At 38.3% G+C, this 26,549-nt stretch overlaps 1 protein-coding gene across 2 annotated transcripts in view; it reads right to left on the reverse strand.

The window, feature by feature from the left end:
* Window positions 1-26,549, reverse strand: part of faf1 (Fas (TNFRSF6) associated factor 1) — a 415,349-nt gene that overhangs the window by 102,221 nt on the left and 286,579 nt on the right. For both annotated transcript variants that reach the window (XM_043699222.1, XM_043699221.1), the window contains 2 exons: window positions 23,291-23,372; window positions 8,547-8,701 (listed from right to left, as the gene is read on the reverse strand). In XM_043699222.1, the coding sequence (XP_043555157.1) occupies window positions 8,547-8,701; window positions 23,291-23,372 (237 nt within the window). The remainder of the gene's footprint in view (window positions 1-8,546; window positions 8,702-23,290; window positions 23,373-26,549) is intronic.

Raw genomic sequence — 26,549 nt, forward strand, 5'->3', positions numbered from 1 at the left:
GATGAGACATCCAAAACTTGACAATACTGAATCTGTGGTCTCATCAGGGCCTTGTACAACTGCAACAAGACATTCCCTCCTGCAATACATGAATCTTTCCGCTATGATGGTCAACATGCATTTGCTTTCTTTGTTGCCTGCTGCACCTTTACTTTCAGTGACTGGTATACAACACCACCTCAGTCTCTTGCATCTCCCCTTTCCCAAACTACTTTTGTTTCAAAGTGGATAACCTCACATTTATTCACATGGTACTTCATTTGCCATGCATTCATCCACCCAGTCAACTTGTCTAAATCACATTGATGGCATTTCTGTATGCTCCTCACAGTTCATTTTCCCAACCAACTTTGTGTTGTCTGCAAATGTTTAGATATTGTATTTAGTTCTCTCATCTAAATCACTAAAATACATTCTGAACAGCTGGGATCCAAGGACTTTTCTCTGTAGTACCCCATTAGTCACTGTATGCCTCTCAGAAAAAGACCCTTTATTCTTACTGTTTGCTTACTGTCTGCCAAATAGTTCTCTAGCCAAGTCAGTGCGCTAGTCCCAATCTCGTGTCTGAATTTTACTTACTAATCTTTTATGTCGGGTCTTTTATGTCATGCAAATCCATGATTCAGCCCAATCCTATCACTGTTCTCTAAAAGCTCTGCTATGCTATTAATCTTTTACAATGAACTCTAATATCTCCGCCTAACTGATGTCAGGCAATAATTCCCAGATTTCTCTCCACCCACTTTTTTTTTTAAACTAGAGGGTTACATTACCTGGTCTCCAATCCGTAGTAAAAGAGTCTATACAATCTTGAAAGATGACCAACAATGCATCCACCATTTGTAGGGCCATTTCTTCAACTTCTCTGGAAGCTAGATTATTGGGCTCTGGGATTTTTTCAGCCTTTAACTCCATCAATTTCCCCAACACCATTTCTCTACTAATATGGATTTCCTTCAGTTCCTCCTTCTAACTAGTCCCCGAATTCCCCAACATTTTAGGTCATTATTTGTTTCCTCCTTTGTGAAGACAGAACCAAATTATATATTTAGTTGCCGTGTCATCTCCTTGTTCCCAATTATAACTTGCTTTTTTTTCTGGCTGTAAGGTTCTTAGATTTAACCATCCTTTCCTCTTCACATATCTACAGAAGCTTTTACAATCAGTTTGTATGAGCCCTACAAGCTTACTCTCAAATGCTATATCTTCTCCAACTTATTCAATCCCTTTGTTTTCTTTTGCTGAAATCTAGACTGCTTCCAATATTCAGCTCCACTCCATTTTCTGGGCTGATTTGTATGCCTCTTCCTTAGATCTAATACTATTTGTTTAATTTCCCTTGTTAGGCATTGCCAAGCCATGCTTCCCATTTTACTTTTGTCAAACAGTAATGAACAATTGTTGCAGTTTATCCATGCCATTGCCTATCCATCTTCATCCCTTTAAGTAATGTTCCCCAGTTTATCATAGGCAGGTTGTGCCTTACACAATCATAAGTTCTCATATATAGATTCAGGATCTGAGTCTCAAAATCAGCTACATAATTTTTCATCTTAATAAAAGATTCTACCATATTTTGGTTCCTCTTCCCAAAGGGGCCTCACAAGATTGACTAGATTGCCAATTATTTCTTTTTCGTGCTCAGTCGCGAATGGCCTGTTACCTCGTTGGTTTCGTGATGCATTGATCCAAAAATAATGCTGTACACACTTCAGGAATTTCTCCTCTATTGAATTGTTGCTGATTTGATTTGTCCAATCCATATGCAGATTAAAATTATCTGTAATTATATGCTGTATCTTAATTGTTTGCATCTCTAATTTCCTGTGTAATGCCTTTCCCAAAGTTACCACTACAGTTTGAGGGTCTAAATACAATCTCCACTATATTTTCAGCACCTTGTGTAAAGCTCTAGTCATACAAAATCCACTTCATTGGAGTTAATATTCTTCTTCAATATTGCATTAATTTCCTCTTAAACTAGCAATGCTAGCCCATTTGTTTTACCTTTATTCTGTCTCTCCTAAAAACTGAATATCCCTTGATATTCAGTTCTCATCAATGGTAAACCTGCAACCACATCTCAATAACCTTAACTGTATCATACCCATTTGTATTGATTTACATGATTAATTTATACATTTTATTCCATCTTATCACACTTGTGATAACTCTGGGAATAGTAGACCTCCCTTTCCAGCAGACTAACCCAGTGAGTCATTGGGAATCTGACATTGTAATCACCTGCTTAATGATAAAAAATTTCTATCATGAGTAAGAAAATGATCAGTTTTGGGACAGTCAGATAGATCACTTTGCTTCTTCCCAGGAGGGACAACTTGAAGCCTAAAGATAACTCCTGCTTAAGAAGGATCACAGTCATAAGCTGGAAACAGAGTGAAAATCAAGGAAAAGGAAATTTAAAAAAGGTGTTTAGAATCCATATTACTTAATGAAACATGGACTGGCAGCTACAAACATAGAATCTAAGATTGGAATTACATACTAGCCAATCAATGTGATGCATCCGGAGTATAGGTGAAGAAAGTTAGCTTGTTCCTTGTTTTCTGAGTGCTCATCTGTTTTTCATTTCCAGTCTACACCACTGGTTAGCAGCTGTACCAAGGACAGCCTAAGTCTCTCACTGCCAGTACGAGCTTCTCCACGAGCAAATCTTCTGCAGTACCTCCTTCTGGTGACACATGGAAACTGAATCCCTTGTGGCTCCAGGCAAAGCTTCAGAGGAACTTGGAAGTGGGTTTGGCCCCCATATAGACACTGCACCGCTATGTCAACATGGCATTCATGAATCAAACCCTTAGTTATGGACAAATATCTTCACTGTTTTGTGCATTCCTCAGGAGAATTAATGGATAAAAGACTAAACCCTGTCCAACAAATCTGTGAATGCAAAGACATCTGTTATCTAAATATGCTACCTTCCTGGCAACTCCTACATTCAAGCCAATGCACAATGCTCAACACCTCACTGCTGGTTAAGGTTATCAGCTCCAAGGTGCTGGAGTACACTAATTTCATTTGCATACACCCATTACTCAGCCAACAATGTCTGCACTGGCTCAGTAACATTTATTGTGCATTCAGCTATCATGCATCCAAAGATCTCCTGTACAATGACTGGTTACTACATCATGGTCAGTTGGATATTCATGCTTGCAAATAAGATATGGGTTTGGTAGACATCAGCGCAGATAACTGGGACACAGTCACCAACTTGAGCCTTAATTTTGGATGAACACTCGTACAGGTGATGGAAAGCTCTGCTGACCAAGAAGGCTAGCCAAACAAAAGTGTGTGTCAACTGTTGCTTCATTAGTAGCACTCTCACCTCTGATTTTCAAGACTCTGTTTTCAGGTCCAAGCCCAGAGCCTGACTGCATGAAAATCAGAGTTGACAGTCCAGTGCAGTAAGGAGTGAATAGTGCAAAGTCAGAGCTTCCAACTTTTGTAAGAAGCATGAAACTGAAACCCAGACTGCCAGTTCCTTCCAAGCTTAAAATATGTTAAATTACTGTTAGAAGAACAGCAGGAGAGTTATCCTTAGTGCTCAGGCCAATATCTGGCCCTAAATCACAATCACAAAAACAGATTACCTAGTTATTATCACATTGCGAAACACATTTGCATGCTGTTGTAAAACCAAAGCAGAAGATGCCACTGAATACGACACCTTCTCAATCCATTCGTTTGGTCGAGCATTTATTGCCCAATTACCCTCAAGATAGCAGTGGTGAGTTGCCTTCTTGAGCTGCTGCAGTTCATTGGTGTAAGTACCCCCCACAATGCCATTAGGTACAGAGTTCCAGGACTTTGACCCGGTGATAAGTCAGGATGATGAGTGGCTTGGAGACGAACATGTAAATCATGGTGTTGTCATGTATCAGTTGCCTTCTTCTTCTACATGGTAGTGGCTGTTGGTTTGGAAGATGCTATGGTATTTAAGTGCATTTTTTCATGGCATCCTGTAGATGGCAAATACTGCTATTTCTGTCCATCAACAGTTGACAGTGTGAATGTTTGAGGATGTGGGTCCAATCAAGCAGGCTTTGTCCTGGATAGTGTCAAGCTTCTTGAGTGTTGTTGAAGCTGCACTTATCCAGGTGGGGCACATTCAATCTGGCTCCTGACTTGTGACTTGAAGATGGTGCATAGGCCTTGGGGATTATGAGGTAAGATACTTGCTGTAGGATTCCTAGCCTCTGATCTGCTCTGTAACCACTGTATTTATACGGTTAGTCCAGTTCAATTTCTGGTCAATGGTAATCCATGTTGATAGTGGGGGATTCAGTGATGGTAATGTCAGTGAATGACAAGGTGCAGTGGTTAGATTGTCTCTTACAGGAGTTTGTCATTGTCTGGCATTTATGTCGCACCGATGTTACTTGCAAGCCTGGATATTGGCCAGATCTTGCTGCATTTGAACAGAGTCTGCTTCAGTATCTGAGGAGTTGTGAATGGTCCCAAACATTACACAATCATCAATGAACATTCTGACTTCTGACATTATGAAGAGAATAGTGTTGATGAAACAGCTGAAGATGGCAGGCATAGGTAACTACCCTGAGCAACTCATGATTCTTGTGGCAAAGTAGTACTGTTTGTACCTCTGAGCCAGGAGACCTGGGTTCAGATGTGTGTAATAACATCTCTGAACAGATTGCTCAGAAAATATACCCTGTGAAACTCCTGCAGAGATGCCTTCGAGCTGAGATGAAGCACCTCCAACAACCATTACCATCTGTCTTAATGCAACCTATTACTCTAAACAGCGGAGTCTTTTCTCTCATTCTTACTGACTCCAATTTTGATAGGGCTTCTTGATGTTATACTTGGTCAAATACTATCCTGATGTCAAGGGCAGTTACTCTCACCTCACTTCTGGAATGTAGCTCTTTTGCCCATTTTGAACCAAGGCTGTAATGAGGTTAGGAGGTGAACAGCCCTGGTGGAACCTAAACTGGCTGTTAGTGTAACAATTATTGTTGAGCAGTAGCTGCTTGATTGCACTGTTGATGACAGGGAGTAAATTGATGAGGCGATGATTGGCTGGATTGGATTTGATTTTTCTTTGGTGTACAGGACATACCTGGGCAATTTTCCAAATTGTCAGGTAGATGTCAGTGTTGTAGCTGTATTGTAACAGCTTGGCTAGAAGTGTGGAAATTTCTGAAGCACACATCCTCAGTATTATTGCTGGAATGTTGTCAGGGTCCATAGCTTTTGCAATATCCAGTGCCCCCAATCATTTCTTAGAATCACAAGCAAATTGGCTGGAAACTGACATCTGAGAGGCTGGAGCCCTATGGAGGAGGCTGAGATGGATCATTCACTCAGTGCTTCTGGCTGAAGATTGTTGCAAATACTTCAGCCTTATCTTTTGCAATGATTAGCAGGTTGTCCCATTACTGATGATGGGAATATTAATGGAGCCTCCCTTGAGCCTCTGGAAATTCAGCCCCTTATGCCTGTTCCACCATTCAATAAGATCATGGCTGGTCTGATTGTAATCTCAAATCTGCTTTCCCAACTACCACTAATAACCTTTCATACTCCTGGTTAACAATGGATCTATCTAACTCAAAGACTTTGCTTTCACTACTTTTTTTTTTAAGCAAGACAGTTTCAAAGGCACTTAACCCTCAGGAAAAAAAAAATGTCTCATCTCTTTTTAAATGAGTGACCCCTGATATTTGAGTCTTCACAAGAGGAACCATCTACCCTGTGAAGTTGCTTTAGAGTTTTATATCTTTTAATCCAGCTGACTATTACTCTTCTAAGTTCCAAATGAATACAAATCTAGATTGTCTAAAGTTTTGTCGGAAGACACCCCAGCCATTTCCAGGTATTAGTCTAGTGAACGTTCTCTGAACTGCCTAAACATATTTACATTCTTCCTCAAGTAAGGTGACCAATATACAAATATCTAAATGCACAACAAATTATTTTCAAATACATTATTGGACAAAATATATTCCTTTTGTAATGAATTTATTTCATTTACTTTCTGCTTTAAACTATTTTAATTAGATTTACATTTTTTATTATGTGATTTCTCCCTATCATCTCTATACCCTGTGACTACTGGCAGGTTGAGACGATACATCTGAAAGGTAATTAAGCTTATCCGAAAAGGAAATATGTGCAAGAATACAGGAAGACGACAGGAGAATGGCAATCCATGAAACATGACTTCAGAGGGCCAACACATACACAATGTGCCCAATGACCTTCTTCTGTGATCTCCTTCACTCTCAACATTTTCAAGATAAGAATCTACACCATGACTATTTATTCAATGTTTGTTAATACTCTGAATATTTCATGATCAGTGGCAAAGGCAACATCTGTAGAACCAATCTTTGTAATTTCATTGTTTGTTGAAAGATTAAATATTCTATGTGATGATCTTGTTTATTTCTTGAGCCAATATAAAGAAACTTATTGCTGATTTGACTTGGTACTTCTTTTCAAGAAGTGTTTTGATTTTGTTATTGTTCTTGACCAAAGAACATTCAGATGGCTCACTTAGAGGTGGCAATCAGAATTTACCATTTGATCAACACATTCTTTCCACATTGTTGCACCACAATATTTACATACCTCTCACCTACCACCAAGATCTAAGTCTGACTCATTATGATTAGAATCATCAATGAAATCCTGCTTTAAGATTTTTGGCCTCTGACTTGCAGCACTTCTCTTTCTTAATTTCTGTCACTCTCTAACAATTTTTTGCTTTCTTGCGAGAGACTCTTTATTTTCTTTCTCTGTATGCTAGGAGATAGTGAGGACTGCAGATGCTGGAGAGTCAAAGTCAATATAGTGTGGCGCTGGAAAAGGCACAGCAGGTCAGGCAGCATCTGAGGAGCAAGACCCTTATGCCTGAATCATCCAGTTTCTTGATCCTCAGATGCTGCCTGACCTGCTGTGCCTCTTTCTCTGTATGTTGCCTGCCGTTTCTCTTAGTAATATTATATAGTGTCTCAGAGCATAATAGAAAACAAATAAACTATGACAAAAATCAAATGTAATATGAAAGAAAGTCAAGGACTAATGCAAATTTGTCGCATTCTTTCTTAGAATGTATGGCTACGGTTGGTGAAATCATGCCTGAGTTTAAGATGTCAGCTGGAACACAGTTTACTAAGGGGCCACACGGAACCTCCTGCCAGAGGACCAAAGCACTGCACATCATTTCACATTATGCCCTTTGGCTACAAAGAACAACTTTACTAACAGCAGATTTCACCAAATTATTATGTGGCACTTTGTCATACCATTCACCTTAAGAAAACCGGATACTAACACTTCTCAACATGGAAGTCAGAGCAGAAACCTGGTGATATCAGCTCGCCCACTTGTTCCAAAGTGCCTCCATTGTGGATTCTGGCAGTTATCATTCCAATGCTGCAGCTAAAACATGGTCCCATGAGCTAGGCAAGGCTGCATCTCTAGCCTGTTTGTTTGCTCTTATTGTGCTCATTCACTTTGTTTTGTCGTTTTGCATCTCGTCCCTCAGACAGAGATGTCAGGCTCAAAGGACCGTAATATTGTCCTACTTTATTGCACAGTCACAAAGCCAGGAATCTTTTCACAGCTGTCAGCTATTTTCAGTCAAGTCAAAAGAAGTTTCGACTTCGGTGAGAGAGTCCTGGCACAGTAAGTCAAGAGCAGCCTCTGATATCAATCCAAAAGTTTGGACAAAGTCAGTCAGCCTCTCAGTCAAGTCAGACAGCTCACACTCTTTTTGATTCTTTGTGCAGTGCTATATGCTGCTTTCTTCTTGGAACATGAGAGAGACCACTATTAATGGAAATGAAAGTTGGTGGCACAGTTGTAACCACTGATGCATATGGCAAGATGTTCCAAGTAAGTGAATATGCAATGTAGAGGTTATTGCTTCGATGGTTAGAGTGAGTTATAGAGAGCGAGGGAAAATTTTGCAGGCAAACTTCTGTGGCAGAACATGTGTCTTGGCAGGAGGTGGGTGCAGTAGCAGCAATAAAGTCAATGTGGGGTATTGGAAAAAAGATCACATTTGCAACACTGAGAAGGTTAATTCTGCTTCTCTCTCTGCAGATGCTATTTGATCGGAGTTACCCCAGCACTTACTGTTTTTAGTTCAGATTTAGAGTCTTCACAATTTCTTGCTTTTGTTTCCATTAATTTAGGATGGGTTGAGGAAGGCAATGCCCTGGGGAACATACTGGGTAAATGTCAATGTCTTGCATGGTAAGATTATGGAACTCTACATCAGGGGTCCAAAGTCACAATCCTGAGTGATATTAATAACACTGCTAATGAGCATTCTATATCAGTAACTATCAAATAAAATTCTCACACATAAAATGGATATATTAAAATATTCTCTTAATAAAAACAGGGCAGCACAATATTCACTTTCAGGTTAACTTTCCCTTCATCGCAACATTTGATAACAGATCACAATTTTTCTGCTCATACAGAGTTAAGAAGAAATAGTAAACTATTTAAAACATGTAAGTTTAGAAAATAAAATTGAGTACCTTGCTCTATTAGATTCCCTTGTCATGTCCCATGCCCAAGTGATAAAATTTTGACTGAGGTAGGAGACAATAGATTCAGCACACAGCAGTTGGGAACAGAACACATTTGTAAGAACACTGTCATCATGATGGAGGTAGATGGCAAGCAGCTTTCTCTGATTTAAAAAAAAGCACAGATTAGTGACTGCAAAACTATGAATAATTTACACTTCCTGTAACTTCCTTCCTTATACAAAACATGCTTTTCAGAACGCCTTCATTAACAAAAAACCTATACAGAATGCAATCGCTGAAACGGGAAATTTTCACATAACTCTCAGATCGTCTCATGTACAGGAAGCTTTGTCCATTTTATCCTTACAAACTAATACTGAAAAAATCTCATAAATCGCAAAGATAGTACAGCATAGATAACTAAATCCCGTTTTGGCTAATACAATTCACAAAACAATGTTTGTTTCCAAATTGAAAGTTTCTCCAGTTATTCTTAATGTTCTAACAGCTCTATAATTTCTATATCTTGTAATTTCATATACTTAACATAAATTCCTAAAAAGAGTTGCAACATTTAGGCATTTGCTCCCTTGAAGTGCCTTGATTCTCAGGCTGTGATAAAGTAAACAGATATTTTGATTTATTTTACGCAGCAAAGGGCTTTGCTCAATTTCTGATGCTAATGGGACATTAATTTTTCATTTTATTATGAAATGGTGAGAAATGTATAATGTGTTTGCTAAGAAATGCTGTGCTTAAATTTGGATTGTGCTCGGATCAAGATCTTTACGAATTGCAGACAAAAGCTGTTAATTAGCAAATCTTTACATCATAACCTGTTTAAATCATTCATTTATTAGTTTAATGTCAACAAAAATAGAAAACAAATCAAATTTTATGTAAAAGAAAGTTGACTTTTAAATTATGCTGCAATCTCTCGATAAAATCTGGCAAGCAAGTGGATGTGCAAAAGCTATATCATCAACTATTTGCAATAAGCAGCATATGATTTCTTTGATTTGGAATTGTGCACCAATACAGGGATAATATACAATACAAAAGAACATAAGAAACAGGAGTAGAGAAGGTGATTCAACCCTCATGTCTGCCCTGCCATTCAACAAGATCATGGCTGATTTGCCCAGCTCAAATCCTGTTTCAAGCAGCTCAACGTTCCACGATTCAGATATTTCAGACATGATAGAGAGGGATATAAAAGGATGGGGGAGTTGCATTACTGGTTAAGGAGGATTTCACAGCTACGCTAAAAAAAGGACATCTTGGAGGGCTCATTCAGTGAGGCCATATGAGTAGAATTCAGGAACATGAAAGGTCAGTCAGGGGCACAGACAGGCATTTCTGTGGCCTTATCACTATGCGAGGCATACTATAGACCTCCCAATAGCCAGTGGAAAACAGAGGAATAGATATGGAGGCAGATTATGGAAAGATAGAAAGGCAATTGTTATAGTGGGTGATTTTAATTTCTCCAGTATTGATTGGGACACTCTTCGTGCCAGGGGCTTAGATGGGACAGAACTTGTTAGGCATCCCCAGGAGGGTTTCTTGAAAATATATATCGAGATAGTCCAACTCGGGAAGATGCTGCACTAAACCTAGCATTGGGAAATGAGCCTAGTCAGATGATCAAAGTTTCAGCAGGGGAGCATTTTTGGAACAGTGATCATAATTCCATAAATTTTAAGATAGTTGTGGATAAGGATAACATTGATGTTTAAGTTAAAGTGCTGAATTGTGGGAAGCCTATTTACAATAGTATTAGGTCAGACCAGGATAAATTAGATTGGGAACAGCTGTCTGAGGTTAAATTCACATCTGACATGTGAAAGTCTTTTAAAGGCTACTTGATGACAGTTCAGAACCAACATGTACTTATGAGAATGAAAGATGAGGATCACAAGATTCAGGAAACCTGGATGATGAGAGATATTGAAAATTTTGTCAAAAAGAAAAAACAAAGCATATGTAAGGTTTTGGAAACTGAAATTAGTTAAGGCCTTTTGAGGAATGTAAAAGAAGCAGGAAATAATTTAAACAAGGAATTAGAAAGGCAAGAAGGGGCCATGAGTTGCCCTTGGCAAGTAGGATTAAGGAGAATCCCAAAGCATTTAATATAAATTTGGAGCAAGAGGGTAACCAGGCAAAGGGTAAATCACTCAAGGACAAAGGAGGGAATGTCTGCATGCAGCCAGAGAAAGTGGTTGAAGTCCTTAATGAGTACATCACATCAATACTCACCAAGGAGGAGGAAACGGATAATGTTAAAATCAGGGAGAGGTATGTTGATATGAAGGAGGCGGTGGCGTTGGGTGTCTTGAAAAACATTGAACAGATAATCCCATGCCTTATGGAATTTATCCCAGAATACTGATGGAGGCAAGGTTGGGACCTTAACAAAGAACATTGTATCCACTTTAGGTGCAGGCAAGGTCCCAGAAGTCTGGAGAATAGCCAATGTTGTTTATTTGTTTATGGAGGGCAACAGGGCTAACCCACGAAATTATAGGTAAGTTTGCCTTGTATCAATACTGGAAAATTATAACAGAAGATTCTCATGGACAGAATTTATTCACATTTGGAAAATAATGGATTTATTAAGGTCAGTCAGCAACAGCTTTGTGCAGGGGAGGTCTTGTCTCACAAATCTGATTGAGCGTTTTAAGGAAGTGATGAAGATGATTGATGAGAGTAGAGCAGTGGATGTTATCGACATGGACTTTCCTAAAGCATCTGATAATGTCCCTCATGCTACACTGGTCCACATGATTAAGTCACATGGAACCCATGGTGAGTTGGCAACTTGGATACAAAATTGGCTTGGTCAGAGAAGACAGGGGTGAGCTGTGGATATGAGGTCAGCCAAGTAGACCTCATAGAATAGGAGTTCTCTGATTGGGGTCGTTAATCAAATCCAAGCAAGGAGCTCTGGCTGACAGATAAGGACAAGAGTGTCAGACATTCTGTTCACTCAAGAGTTGGATCAAAGTCAAGGATTCTCCACATGTAAGTAAAGGGAGTCTTGGTGACAGGATACCAGCCTCTGTGGAGATATTTCATTAGAGGAGTCTTTTTCTGACTGAAGGTCTGTGAGCAATGGTGTTCCGCAATGATCAGTGCTGGGACCTTTGTGGTTTATAACATATATAAGTGATTTGGATGAAAATGTAGGTGATCTGATTAGTAAGTTTGCAGATGACACAAAAATTGGTGGAGCTATGGAAGTGAGGAAGGCTGTCAAAGAATACTGCAGGATACAGATCAGTTGAAATGTTTGCTGGAGAAATGGCAGATGAAGTTTAATCTAGACAAGTGTAAGGTGATGCATTTTGGGAAGTCAAATGCAAAAGAAAGGCATAAAGTAAATGGCAAGACCCTCAGAAGCATTGATATACAGAGGGATTTAGGATGCAAGTCCACAGCTCCCTGAAAGTCGTAACATAAGTGGACAAGATGGTAAAGAAGGTGTATCGTTTGCTTGCCTTCACCGCTTAGGGCTTTGGTATACAAATTGGGAAGCCATGTTGCAGTTGTATAAAACTTTAGTTAGGCTACATTTGGAGTATTGTGCGCTGTTCTGATTGCACACGATAGGAAGGATATGAAAGCTTTGGAGTGGGCGCAAAAGGGGTTTAGTAGGATGTTGCCTGGATTGGGGTGTGTTAGCTATGAGGAGAAGTTAGACAAACATGGATTGTTTTTGCTGGAGGGGCAGAAGCTGAAGGGGGTGGGGGGAGCTCAATACAAGTATGGGAATTCTGTGGTAAGCAATTCAGCTCTGACTTTCCAAAGCCAGGCTGCTATCTAGAAGGCACATATTAGAAATGAGATGGAATACTTTTCACAGAATGGCTGCAGTTCCAAGAAAGTTAAGAATATTGCAGCACACTTCATTGGCACCTTATTCACAACCTTAAATATTTATTCTCTCCAAGAACAATGCACAACTGCAGCAGTAAACTTCAAGTTGCACAGCAACTCATCAAAGTTCTTTTGACAGTACTTTTCAAACACCGAGAAGGCCAAAAGTAATAGGTTCACAGGAAAACCACACACTTCAAGTACTCTCAAAGCCACACAACATCTTGACTTTGAACTATACCACTGTTCCTTTACTGTTGTTGGATCAAATTAGTGGATCTCCTCAACAGCACTGTTATTGCGCCTTCACCATATGATTTGCAGCAGTGCAGGAAGGTAGTTCACCACCACCTTCCCAAGGGCAATGAGCAATGTTGGCACCCACATCCTGTGAATGGACATCTACAATACTGCAACATTCTGTACAAAATGGGATATATCAAGCAACATAATTTTTACTAGTTACAACATCAGCAATGACAAAAAGCAGATATTGCCCTAAAGTGTGTGACTGGTGTAAGTTTTTGCTGAAGAAATCATTATAGTTTTCAGTATAAACATGACAGATTATCCTATTTAAATCTGAACTTCAAAGTCCCATACTGCTGATTCACAACAGCTGATTAGAATATTAAAATATAGTGATGCCCTTGTGATCCTTAATTAAAAAAGGAAGATCAGTCTCAGGCTGCTCTGTTGCTCATCCATTCTACATTTCAAAGCGCAATGTGCAATATCCAGGTTACTCCACTAGAATCCCTGCTATTGTATGAAAGTTGTTAGAGAAGGAGGGCAAGGCTATGTTTGCGCAATGATTAGGCTTCAAAATAAGCTTCAAGCTCCTAGAGAGACAGCTACCCATTCATTCATTGGGCCAATTCAAAAGCCTGGAAAGATTAAACACCCCTGCTGAGCAGGCAACCAAATGCAGGCAGAAAAAAAAGAAATAAAAATTCTTTAAAAACTCTTCGATGACTTCATTATTTTATGCATACGAAAATTTAAGACACTGTTTAGTTAGCGAAAAACCCACATTGACCTTTTCTAAACCCTTAATCTGTCCTTTGTTGTACTGTTGCTTTGTGGCAAGCGGAGGCTTTCCTCTCCTTTCACTGTAAGCCATTAGAAAAGGTCTTGTGAAACAGTCACACTACTTAAGAATAAATTCCTATCTGAGCTCCCCCCAACATCCCACACCCACCAAATACAACACAGAAAACCAGTGAAGTGACTTGTAGCGTAGGAAAACGGACTATGCACTGCTTACATTGTACCTAGAATGATTTCACAACCACATTGTTAGTTGCTGAAAAAGTGCACAACCTGTACAGTGTCTTGTACCTTTTGAACAGAGTAATATGCAAACAGAGGTTTCACGACCAGATATCAACTTTTTACCCAACTATTTTGAGGAAACAATGTGACATGCCACAAGCAACACTAACTTTGCCCAATTACAGTGGTATGATTCCTATAATTAAAGAGAAGGGTATGCCAATCCAGTTTGATTTAGCAAATTGAACATAAAGGTTTAAAAACGTGAAGTCGATTTTCTTCTTGAAAAGGCATTTTCTATTTCAACAAATTTAGAATTCAGTTTTCTTTTTAACATCATGCATGTCTTCAGGCTACTACCAAAGAGCTGGTGTATCTCATGAATTTGCAGATCACTGGAAACTTGGGATTTCCAGCATTTAAATGGAAGCCTTTTTTAGTTTCAAAACATTGGAAAATTTAATATAAAAACTGATAGTGATCAACTTCAGCGTGCTTATTACTACCCAAAAATCTGTTATCATATTGAAGAAGTGTCATCAACCAGGGTATAACATTCATGATTTGGTGGTGCCAGTGTTGGACTGGGGTATACAAAGTTAAAAATCACACAACACCAAGTTATAGTCAAACAGGTTTATTTGGAACCACTAGCTTTCAGAGCGCTGATCCTTGTGATGAAGGAGCAGCGCTCTGAAAGCTAATGCTTCCAAATGAACCTGTTGGACTATAACCTGGTGTTGTGTGATTTTTAACAGGGTATAACAGAGTAGGCATTATTTCGAGTCCTGCTTCTCAGGGAGATATCAAATCCAGTCTGTCCAGCTCTTCTTGACCAAATGCCATAAAGTGAGCAGCACCAAGTAGCTTCCAAAGATACATCAAAGAGATACAGTGTCTCAACTCTAACCCATGCAACAGCATGGGTTCTAGAACATACACCAATAAACAGCCAGCAAGATAAAGGATGATAAATCAGAGAGTTTTAAATTTTGTTGCTTTTTTAAAAATCAGTTGCTTCCTTGGTATAATGCCACAAGTGAACAAAGCTTTGAAGCAATGGGTTGAGAGTGTGGTGCTGGGAAAGCACAGCAGGGCAGGCAGCATCCGACGAGCAGAACAGACGATGTTTCAGGCAAAAGCCCTACATCAGGAACCACAGGTCTCGACTCTCCTGCTCCTCGAATGCTGCCTGACCTGCTGTGCTTTTCCAGCACCACACACTCGACTCTAATCTCCAGCTTCTGCTGTCCTCACTTTTGCCCATGAAGCAAAAGTGCCATGGCAAATTAATTCATACAAAAAGAAATGGCAATGAAAGAACATTTGCAGAACTACGCAGCTTTACGGATGAGGCAGATGCAATACTAAGATTTTTTTTTTCATTGAGAGCTTTCACACAATCATAGGATTCCTAGAGTATAGATGCAGGTCATTTGGCCCATCAGGTCCACATGAAAGAGCATCCTGTACAGACCTATTGCCCTACCCTACATGTGTAATTCTGTATTTACCACGGGTAATCCACCTAACCTCCACATCCCTCGATAAAACAGGCAGTTTAGTATGGTCAATCCACCTAATCTACACATCTTTGGACTATGGAAGTGAACCGGAGCACTGGAGAAAACCCACACAGAGACAAGGAAAACGTGCAAACTTCACACGGACAGTCATTTGAGGGTGGAATTGAACTTGGGTCCCTGGTGCTGTGAGGCAGCAGTGTGAACCACTGGATCACCATGCCTTTTCTGGCTCATCTTTACATTGCCCTGCACAATGCCCTGAACCCATAAGTGTTCTTTTTCCTCTGCATTTTAATTTTCTTGGATAGCAGTGTTAGAATACGTAATTCACTTGACACTCCTTGGTCTGCTTCTGTGTTGTACATCTCATTGACTACAAGACTCTAAGTCAGACTTGGCAGAGGAGAAAGAAAGGTCATACGAACATATGAAATGTGAGCAGTAGTAGGTCATTCAGCTCCTTGAGCCTGCTCCATGATTCAATAAAATCATGGCTGTTCTGACTGTAATCTCAAATCCATATGCCTGTTTACCACCTTTCCTCTCTTGGTTTAACAATAATCTCCCTTTGCCTTAAAAATATTCAAAGGACTCTACGACCACCACCTTTTCAGGAAGAGAGTTCCAAAGGCTCATGATCCTTGGAGAAGGGATTATGCCTAATCACTATTTCAAATGAGCAACTCCTGATTTTTAAACAGTGACCCTAGCTCGGAAGACAAAACATCCTCTTCACATCTACCCAGTCAAGACCACTCAGCATCTTTTGTATTTCAATCAAGTTCTCTACTCTTCTAAATTATATCAATTACAAGCCGAGCCTAGCCAAACTTTCCTGTTAAAGAAACCCTCTCACTCTAGATAGGAGTCTGATAAACCTTCTTTGAACTTCCTCCAATGCAATTACGTCCTTTCTAAAATGACGTGATCAATAATGTACACAGTACTGCAGATATTCCATGCCCTATATGACTAAAGCATGACCTCCCTACTTTTGTATTCAATTCCCTTCCTAATAAATGATAATATTCTCTTAGCTATCCTAATTATTTGCTGCAGATGCATTCTAACCTTTTGTGATAAACATGCTGGGACACCCAGATCCCACTGCATCTCAGAGCTCTGTAGCCTCTCACAATTTAAAGAATATGCTTCTTTTTAATTCTTCCTGTCAAAATTACAATTTCACATTTTTCCACATTGTATTTCATTTTCCACATCTTTCCCCACTCAAACTATCTAGATCTTTTTGTAGTCTCCTTATATACTCTTCACAACATAATTTTCTACCTATCTTTTTGTCATCTGCAAATTTGGCAAATGTAATGTCCTTCACCAAAGTCATTTATATAAAATCTGAACAGTTGAGATCCCAGGAACAATCCCTGTGGCACCTCACGTACTGTAGCTTGGCAACCCGAGAAAGACTGATTAATGTTATTCTCTGCTTCTTCTTAACCACTAATCTTCTATCTATACCCATATGAGGCCCCTACACAATGAAGTTTCATTTTCCACAGTAACTTTTGATGTGGCACCAAATGCCTTCTGGAAATTTAAATATAGTATATCCACTGGCTCCCCTTTATCCACTACCCATGTTACCTCCTCAAAGAACTCCAACTTACTGGCCAAAGATTATTTCCCATTTGCAAGATAATGCATTTTCCTTTTATTTTATTCAATCACTGGACATGGGCATCATTGGCCAGGCTAGCATTTATTGCCCATCCTTAACAAAATTGTTGTGGATCCAGAGTCACATGTAGGCCAGACCAGATAACGATGGCATATTTCCTCCCCTAAACGACGTCAGTGAACCAGATCGGTTTTCTCAAAAATTTACAATGCTCATCATGATATTTTGAAGCTCAAAATGCAATCAGAAAAATTTTTCAGCTCTATGTAAAAAGCATCCAACTTCGCATATTCTGCTGATGGAGACCTCAGCAAACCTTCGTTGTGTAGACACAGGATGAATTACTCTAGCAATTGCTTTATTGAGTTGTGTAAGATCGACAGAAATTTATATTGAGCCAGAGCTTGGGAGCTGTCCTCATATCTGAGTACCAATCTATTGTTTTGGACACCAGAAAGGTAAACTCCAAATTGACTACGTCATCCAAATTTTTTATATTAATGAAATGAGGGATTTCTGAGGTGTAAAGAGACAGTCTGGTATGATGCAGTTTTCAAAGTAACTTTGCTGGATGCTTCAAGGTTTTCCAGTCCTATAAATAGTTTGGAATACCAGATCTCAAAGATGCAGTGTTTCAGAGTTCTGTACTCTATATTGAAGGTTGAGGACAAAGCAAATCTTGTTAATCAGCAGGTAAGACTGCTAATTACTGATGGTGCATACTTTTCTCTTGTGTGATCTTTGAATATCATTACTACATGCAACATCCCTTTAACTAAAGGTATGACACCTCCAGCTGCACACAATCGGGTCATACGTAATACTTCACTTTTAGCAAACCATAGAGCACCATCCAAGATAACCTTGATGTTGACACCAGCATTAAGCTTAAATTTGGTTGGGTAAGGAATTATGTAGATAACATCTGTCAAAGTTACATCAGGTTACTGTATAACATCTAGGGAAGGATAATACTGTTTTTCAATAGATAGTTGTCCCTTATATAAAGAAACTTGCTCTACTGCACTATTGACCTGTTCTTCAACATTCTGTTCCAAACCAAGAATATGCATGTTAGTTCTTCAGACTGAGCAAGTTTTTAAAGTGACCTCTTATCTGCAGTGAATAAATAACCAGTGTAAGGCCGAACAGTTTTACTTTTGCTGATGTAAGGTATTGGAACTGCACCAATGATAAGATTCAGTGGCATCAGATTGCTTAGGAGTTCACATTGATGTTATCACAGATAGAACATTTTTCAGATGAGAGATTGGTCTCTTCTGGTTGAATATTCTATTGTGCTTTTAGAAGTCAACACTCTCTGAAGGATGCTCTGCATTAAGTGGAAATTTGTGGCATAATATTTCTTTGGATGGGTAGATGAATAGGAAGGGCTTAGAGGGATATGGGCTAAGTGCTGGCAAATGGGACTAGGTTAGGTTAGGATATCTGGTCAACGTGGATGAGTTGGATCAATGTTTCCATGCCGTACATCTGTATGACTCTATGAACAATCTTCCATATTCTGTATCCACTGCTATTTAAACAACTCATTCAAGAATTAGATTCTCTTTTGATTGAAGGTCAGTGACTAATGAATCTGAGACACTAACAATGATAGCATTGCAAACAAGCTCTTGTTGTAAGTTTCCAAAGTTGCATGGTTCAGATGTACATACAGGTGGTTAATGAAGTTAATTCAAACCCACCTGAGACTTGGTATCTGCTACTGTCTTATTTGCACTTTAAGTCAAATATTAATCAAAATCGGTCAGGGATATTCTCAAATGCAAGTTGTTTCTCATTTATCCATTCCCTACACAATATAAGATCTGAAGATGTTCCCTGTTAGTAGAAACATGTGCTAACGTGTTATGCATTTGATTTGGTATCCAATCCTGAAACTGTTCAAAATCTTAGCAATCATGCTTTCCATGTGTGTCAATCTACTGACCTATCAAATGGACCTGAAAGGTTGAATTTTCTCATCAAACGATCACTAGTGATGAATTCTGTTGCTTTGTTGATAGGCACTTGAAGTTGTTAATTATTTTCTTGGTCTGGATGATCTTCATTAGGATGTTGATGCCATAATACAATATTATGTTTTGTTGCTGTATTCCTAGTTGATGAAAGCTGTACTGGAATCTCTATTTTGGTAAAGATCATTGTTGCAGTAATAAAATTGAAGACTATCAAAGTTTTTTTTTGTTATAAATGCTGTTTCCAAAGTAAAATGTGTATTTTTCTTGACAATTATGACATCATCAGAAATGAATGAGGATAATTCTTTTCCAAATGGCTTAAGGATTTTTAAATGGTCAGTGGGTAGAATATTTCTCAAAATGATTTCAGTCAATTCCATTGAATGACTTCTTTTGGTTGCATTAAAGATGGCAGCCATGATATCATTTGCACCTATTCTTTGCATCCCAGATATTTGTGTGTTGAATTTGAAACTATGTGGTGAGATTTGTGCTCTTTTTCCTTTGTCACTGATGCTTTCTTTAATAATTTGAATCAATCAAAACTTTTTAGTTAAATAAACCTGAATAAACCTTGAGCCTCTTAAACAAATCATGAAAATAATAAAGATGGAATTAACTTCACAGTTGGAAGCAAACTTTGAATTCCAATAAGTCATTTATATTCCCAATTTTTTGAGCAGCTTACTGTAAACCTGTTTCTGAAGAAATTTCTCAACTTCCTTGTTGTTAACTTTGCCACGAAATAGTCCAGAACTGCTAAGTCACTGTCAGAAATCCTAACTCTACTTGCGAATCTAAATTTTTCGGTTTTACCTCCAAGGAATTAAATCTTCTTTAAATATCCAATAATTAGTCACTTTTCATGGGTGCTAAATCCAGATTTAACCCTATAGCAGCAAGTGGGCTTTTATGGCTCGTATCACAACCTCAATTACTGGCTGTAAACGCTTTTTTTTAAGATCATCCAAGGTTTTTAGTGGCTTCTCAACGAGAGTCATCAGTTCAGAAATTTTTCCTTGACTGCACTACACAAGTATTTTTGCGCAAAATCTTAAATTTCCCTTTTGTTTTTAAAGAGGGACAATGACTGGAGATATGACGGTTCACATCAAAACGCACCTACAAAATTTGGGAAATTGAAAGATTGAATGATGTTTCTTTTCGCAACTTGCAGTCAATCAGAATACATTCTTTCATTTGCCAAAATTTCTTACAACAGATTACTTCAGTTGCCTTAGTGTCACATGTTGACTTATACAGTCTATCTCTTACCACAAACAAAAACAGAAGTTGCTGAAAAAGCTCAGCAGGTCTGGCAGTTCTGATCTGAAACATCAGCTCCCACTCTCATCTGATGCTGCTTGACCTGCTGTGCTTTTTCCAGCTCAACTCTTTATTCACTCTGACTCCCCAGCATCTGCAGTTCTCACGATCTCCAAGTATCTGTGAAGAGAAATCAAAGTTCATGTTCCAGGTCCGGTGACCCTTCCTCAGAATACTGAGGACAATTCTAAGGCAGGGTCACTGAACACGAAACATTAACTTTGATTTCTCTTCATAGATGCTGCCAGACCTGCTGAGCTTTCCAACAACTTCTATTTTTGTTTCTGATTTACAGTATTTGCAGTTCTTTCGGTTTTTATCCCTTACCATAGTCTATTATTTTCCATATTCATACTTACTCTCTCATCTCTACATTTTTATTCACCTCATCTTTCCAAACCTGATCATTTGCCCCCATTATATAATTTAAAAACCTCTCTATTTCCCTTATTATGCAGTTTGCTAGAAAACCATCTCAGCATGGTTTAGGAGGAGGCTATCACAACTGCACAACCTTCACTTTCCCCAGTATTAGTGTGAGTGCCTTGCGAACTGGAACTCACTACTTCAACACCAGTGTTTAAGTTACACAGACAGCTCTCTCATCTTATTTGTGAAAGGTGGACCTTTGAGGTTCTGCTTTCTAATTCAGTGCTTAGCTCCTGACAGTTACTACACAGTTTCTTTTTCCTTATTTTACCTATGTTGCTAGTACAAAGGATGGACCCTCCCCACTCACTCTAGGTTCCTCTCCAGCCCTGAACAGATGTTCCGAATCCTGGCACCAGGCAAGCAATGGACTCTTGCTCTTTGCAGCGCAGAACAGTGACAATCCCTGTCAATATACTGTCTGCTACCACCATTACATTCCTTTTTGCCTTTCTACTTGAACAGCTTCCTGTCTCACAATTGTCAGTTAGCACATCTACAACACAGTTTTTAGACTCATATAAAGACTCTCAAAGATGTTAGAGCAAGTACAGCTGTAAGACAGTGCATAAATTAGGTTCAAACTTTATGTTCGTGATACTTTGTGGTTTTCCACATGTGATCTCAATTCAGTTCCAAATGTTCATTCTCCCTTTTGGTGCTATCATACAACTCAGATTCACTGCCAAACTCAAATATATATGTTATAATGTTTTGTAAAGTATGGTACCTTTAATTGGTAATATCACATGTTATTCCATAACTAATAATAAGTTTAAGAGTCAATGAGAAACTAAATAGCCCGACAACAAATTATATTGGCATTGATAGATTTCAGGTGTTCCTTTAGTAATGTAAGAGATCAAACTACAAGGTAACAAAATGCATTTTCCATTTCACCTTTTAGATTTGTAAAGTAAACCCAATTCTTTCACATGAGATGTCCAGTGTTTATTCAAAATAGAACAAACCATAAATAAGCAGCCACAAACTCCTTGCACACAAAATCAAATTTGTTATGTCACTTCAATATGTTCATATCAATGTCATTAAATTTTACAGAATAAATCCTTGATGAACACTCTATTATCCTTGACAGTAAACACAAATTCACCTTATCTTCAAATTGATGGACAATGCTGCATATAAACGTAAGTCTGTGTTTGTTAGTATTTTCTGTATCCAAATACACACAAATTTCCAGAAATGTTTGCATTGAACATTAAGTAAGAGACTTTACTTATATGTGGTAATAGCATGTCAAGAGAAATCCACCATGTAATACAAACCCAAAGCACAGCATTTAAACATTTTACTTTGCCGTGTACATAAAGCGTGATTCTACTCTCAGCGATAAAATGTACAATCAGCCTAAACTTCAAATGGTACAATAATGTTTTTCAAAATACTAACTCACCCATTAAATGGAACAAACTGCAATTCCTCATTAAAAAAATAACATTTTGCAGTAAAACTGAAAACTTTAGACCTATTTTGATAGGAGGTCTATGGAGAATTACATATTTGGAAATTTTATATAAACATTGTGGAAATTTTAATCTAGACATTGAATTACTTGAAATTTGTTGGGATTCAACTATTGAATTTTTTTTAATATAAAAGTTCACCAAGTAAAAATGGAAAAGATAAAGAATGGTCAAATGGGCCAATCTAGTCTGTACATAATCGGTTTAAAACATCCTGATTAGATGAACTGTGAGTGGCGTCGTGAGAAAGACTTAATCAAGTGTAGTGTTTTACTTAGCGATTAAGTATATATCAATTGATGGTATTCAAAATCCGTGGTAATCCAGCCACTCAAATAAACATTTAATGAGTTTAGGTTCAAAAAATCTGGCAGTGGATTTAGGTCAAAATGAGTTTCGAGCATCATATTATTTTCCTTCCTTCTATGTGGTTGGTTACTTAAGACTGTTTTCTTTTACCAGAGAGCTTAATTACAGAATTTAAAATCTAAATTCAGCTCGGTCTTTTCCACTAAATGAGCCCACTGACAAAAGGATAGTGCTTATAAAATAGCTCCTTCAAAATATTTTTAAAAATATATATCCTATTAAAATATGGAAAAATATCTGCCGACAAAGAACTTGATTTTTTTGTACTTTGGAACAAGACAGTTAGCCACAAACAAGAAAAAAAAATCGCAATGGTAAAGTTTAAGTAAAATGAACTTTACAGAAGCTGAAATGAATGACCTGGCGAGATTGCGAAAAAGATCATTTTAAGTTAATGAAGCTATTTTAAGTTAATTAAAGTACAAGACAGGAGATAAAGCACTTCAAATTTAGTTTAAAAGCACTTACTCCACTACGAAGCTCACTGTGGCACTTGGTATTTTCTTTCAAAGGACCAAAAGTTTTGTTCCCCTTTCCATTAAGTTACAAATTAGCAGTTTATAATACGTTATCTTTTGTTCATCTTTTGTAAGTAGAGCATTTAACAACTTAAATTTTGATCACCACCCCAAATATCGAGTCTTAAGAGCTTCTAGTTGCCGAGCTACAAAGATTGTATTTAATTATGCAGTAACCAGGTTTTGTGGTGAGGGGAAGAGGAGTAAGGAAAGAGGCACTGCCACTCTTAACTGTCAATTTCTTTTCATAACCTATTCAAATGAAAGGACTGAAAAATTAATGCAGATTGAGCTAATATCCCAAAAAGGTCACTTACATCTCTTGCTTTTCCATAGAATGCTTCTTGAAAGGCAGCTTCAAGTGATCCAATGAAGAATACAGGGTGACAGTCACCGTATCTGTTAAGTGACAAAGAAAATTAAGCTTGATCCATGCAAAAGAGTTGCACTGGTGGTATTCAACAGTCACACTACTATAAGCATATAAGACTTGAGAAAAAGCAGGCTGTAGAATCAGAGTCATAAAGCACCGAATCGGCCCTTTGGTCCAATTAGTCTGTGCGGACCCGGTTTCTGAAACTGAATTATTCCAATTGCCTGCCTTTGGCCCTTTCCACTCATGTACCCGTCCAAACATCCATTAAATGTTATAAGGGCACCCGCATCTACTATATCCTCTGGTCATCTTGGTAACTGGATAAAATATCATTTCATGTTCTGGCCCATAGTGTAGTGGGGCAAGAGCAACAGCACACTCCTCCACTCTCAGCCATTAGTCGACAGGAGTCAGTGCCAGCACACAGTCTTTGAAACATAAAGTGACTTGGATGTTCGAACAAAGTAAAATTCTAAAATTTGTTGATGATCCCAAACTTGGAGGTGCAAACAGTCAGGCTGATGTCAATCCACGGCAACAGGACACAGATAAGCTAACAGAATACTGCAGATAATTGGTATATGGAATTTAATACAAACTGTGAACTGATGCATTTTGGTAGAAGGGATGTGATGAGGCATTACGACTTAATAGCAGAGATCTAAAGAATATGCAGAGACAGAGGAACCTGAGAGCTCATGCATATAGGTCTTTGAAGGTGCCAGGATAGTCCCAAGGCCCAGTTGAAAAACAGTTGAAAGTCCCAAGGATTTGTAAGAGATAAAAATATAAAGCGTTGGAGAAACTCAGTAGGCCTGACAGCTGGCTAAATTAGTCATATTGGACTTGAAATATCAACTGTGTTTATCCCTCCACAGATGTAGCCAGACCCGAGTTTGCCCAGTTGCTTCTGTTTTCATTTCAGTCCACCAACAGCTTGAGTATTTTGCTTTTATTCATAATTAGATATACTGAGCACAAGAGTAGGGAAGTTATGCCGAAAGCCGTGGTTAGACCACAACTAGAATACTGCATCCAGTTCTGACCATCACACACTGGGAAGAGCTTGAGAGGAGGCAGAACATGTTTGCCAGCATGGTTTAAGGGAGTACGGAGTTGAGCTACAAGATTAGGTTGAAGAAAAGTTTCAGAGACACAATGGGAGAATGCTAGATTGCTCTAGAGAGAACTAGCATGGACATGATCAGCCAAATAGCCTCCTTCGGTGTTATTCTAATTATGATTCAAAAGGATAGACACTTTATCACATGAATCTGTTTTGCACTCACTTAACAAGATTAAAACTGCACATGATACTTCAGGTATGGTATTACCAAAATTTTATGTAATTACAGTAATGCATCTTCACACATCTAATCCAAGCCCTCGCAATGAAGGGTAACATACCATTTATAACAGAGAACATTAAGTTAACAAACAAGGTCATTATTCTCGCCAGTCTCTTTTGAATACTAATGCAATTAGTCCCATGGTTCCAATATTTCCCCATATCCCTTTATTTCTTGCTTCTGTAAGTATTTATTTGATTGCATTTGAAAGTGAGAATTGGCAAGTGTATTCAGTGTCCAATCAAGTGGTGAATCCAATTTGTTGTGTAAGTAGACATTTCATAAGATCATCTCCAATTTTTTTTTGCCAAGTTCCTTCAAGCTGTAACATCGAGTTATTAATTCTTCAGCCAATTGAGGAAGTTTCTCTTTGCTTACTCTAATTAAACCTTCAATTTTAAACATCTCTATAAATCTCATCTTGCCATGACGTCTACTGTAAGATTGATGACCCGAACTTCTTTTACAACATAAGACAACACAGATTCAGTAAACAAAGGAAAGTTCGAGTTAATGCTTACCATTCACATAGAAACTTGCCTTTCCAATCTCTAAAGCAATTTGTTTCATCCCATGTGTTGTCCAGCCAAAATACAATTGTTAACTATAAATTATCTACATTTCACTTCAGTGAAAGATTTTTACAATATACTCAATTGTTTGACTTTTTCAAGTATGTAAAAAGTTAACATGCCACATTTGCTGACAATTAAGTACAATGGATGACCACTCAATAAAACATTTACTGTACACATACACCTTATATATAATGAAAACAGTATGCCTTAGATTACCTCATATAAAAATCAGATGATCCCAACATTACCACTGAATTAGGAACCCTGTCATTGCCAAGATTATCCACCTTTCTCCCTTAAAACTTGACAAAAAACTCCCTCCAAATTTACCCACAGGAGAATACAGCAGGCACCATTGAGGGTTGGGTTTCTGTTATTTGAAATAAAAGGATATAAACCTAAACAATCTTACTGGATACATTTTTATTTTATACCATACTTAATCAATGGTTTGTAATATTAGCATCCATGAACATCCAGGTGAGTTCACCCAAGGACACTTATGCCGACAAAGTTTGTTTTCAGAGAGTCTGCAAAAGAGCAGAGCTCTCTGGGGAAAATATTGCATCCAATCATTCCACATGGAGGCAAGTACTGAAACCTGCTTTAGCACTTCTCAGGTCCATCTACACCAAGCTTACAAAATGTGACATAGCCAGAGGAGGGCGAGAAGTGGCAAGTTGCAGAGGCTCACTTAAAAGAAAGAAAAATTACAACATGCTCTACCAATTCTATGAAATGCTTGCTGATCCAAGCAGGACGGGATCCATAGAAGATGGCGAACTAATTTAGTTTGAATGTAATCAAGCAATGATCGACTGCTCTGTGTCTCTGAAGAACTTCTACAGGGACTGAGGTGGTTAGTCTCTAAAAAGGTTTGCCATTTTCTTTTGGTCTTGATATGAATCCTTTCACTGAAGACTTGGCGTCCTACCCTGATTCCCACTCTCTAAAATTTTACTAAGGCTTCTTGATGCCACACTTTGCAGAATATTTCAAATAATGACATAAAAATGTAAATTGAAATATATTCACCAATGGTTTTGGTAGCTTCCAAAATATATGTCTGTAACAGTTCAACATCATACTCGCGATTCAAATAGAGTATTGTACAACAATGTAAAACGCCAACAAAAATGCATATTTAACAGGACACTTGAAGCAAAACAATGCCAGACTCAATATCTGATGAAGAACAAATCCAGAAGTTAACTACAGATGACCGGTATCATGAGCAAAAATATTGCTGTAAAACAGTTAACAATCAATGACA

The sequence above is a fragment of the Chiloscyllium plagiosum genome, chromosome 11 (genome assembly GCF_004010195.1).
Source record: "Chiloscyllium plagiosum isolate BGI_BamShark_2017 chromosome 11, ASM401019v2, whole genome shotgun sequence".
Classification (NCBI taxonomy): Eukaryota; Metazoa; Chordata; class Chondrichthyes; order Orectolobiformes; family Hemiscylliidae; genus Chiloscyllium; species Chiloscyllium plagiosum.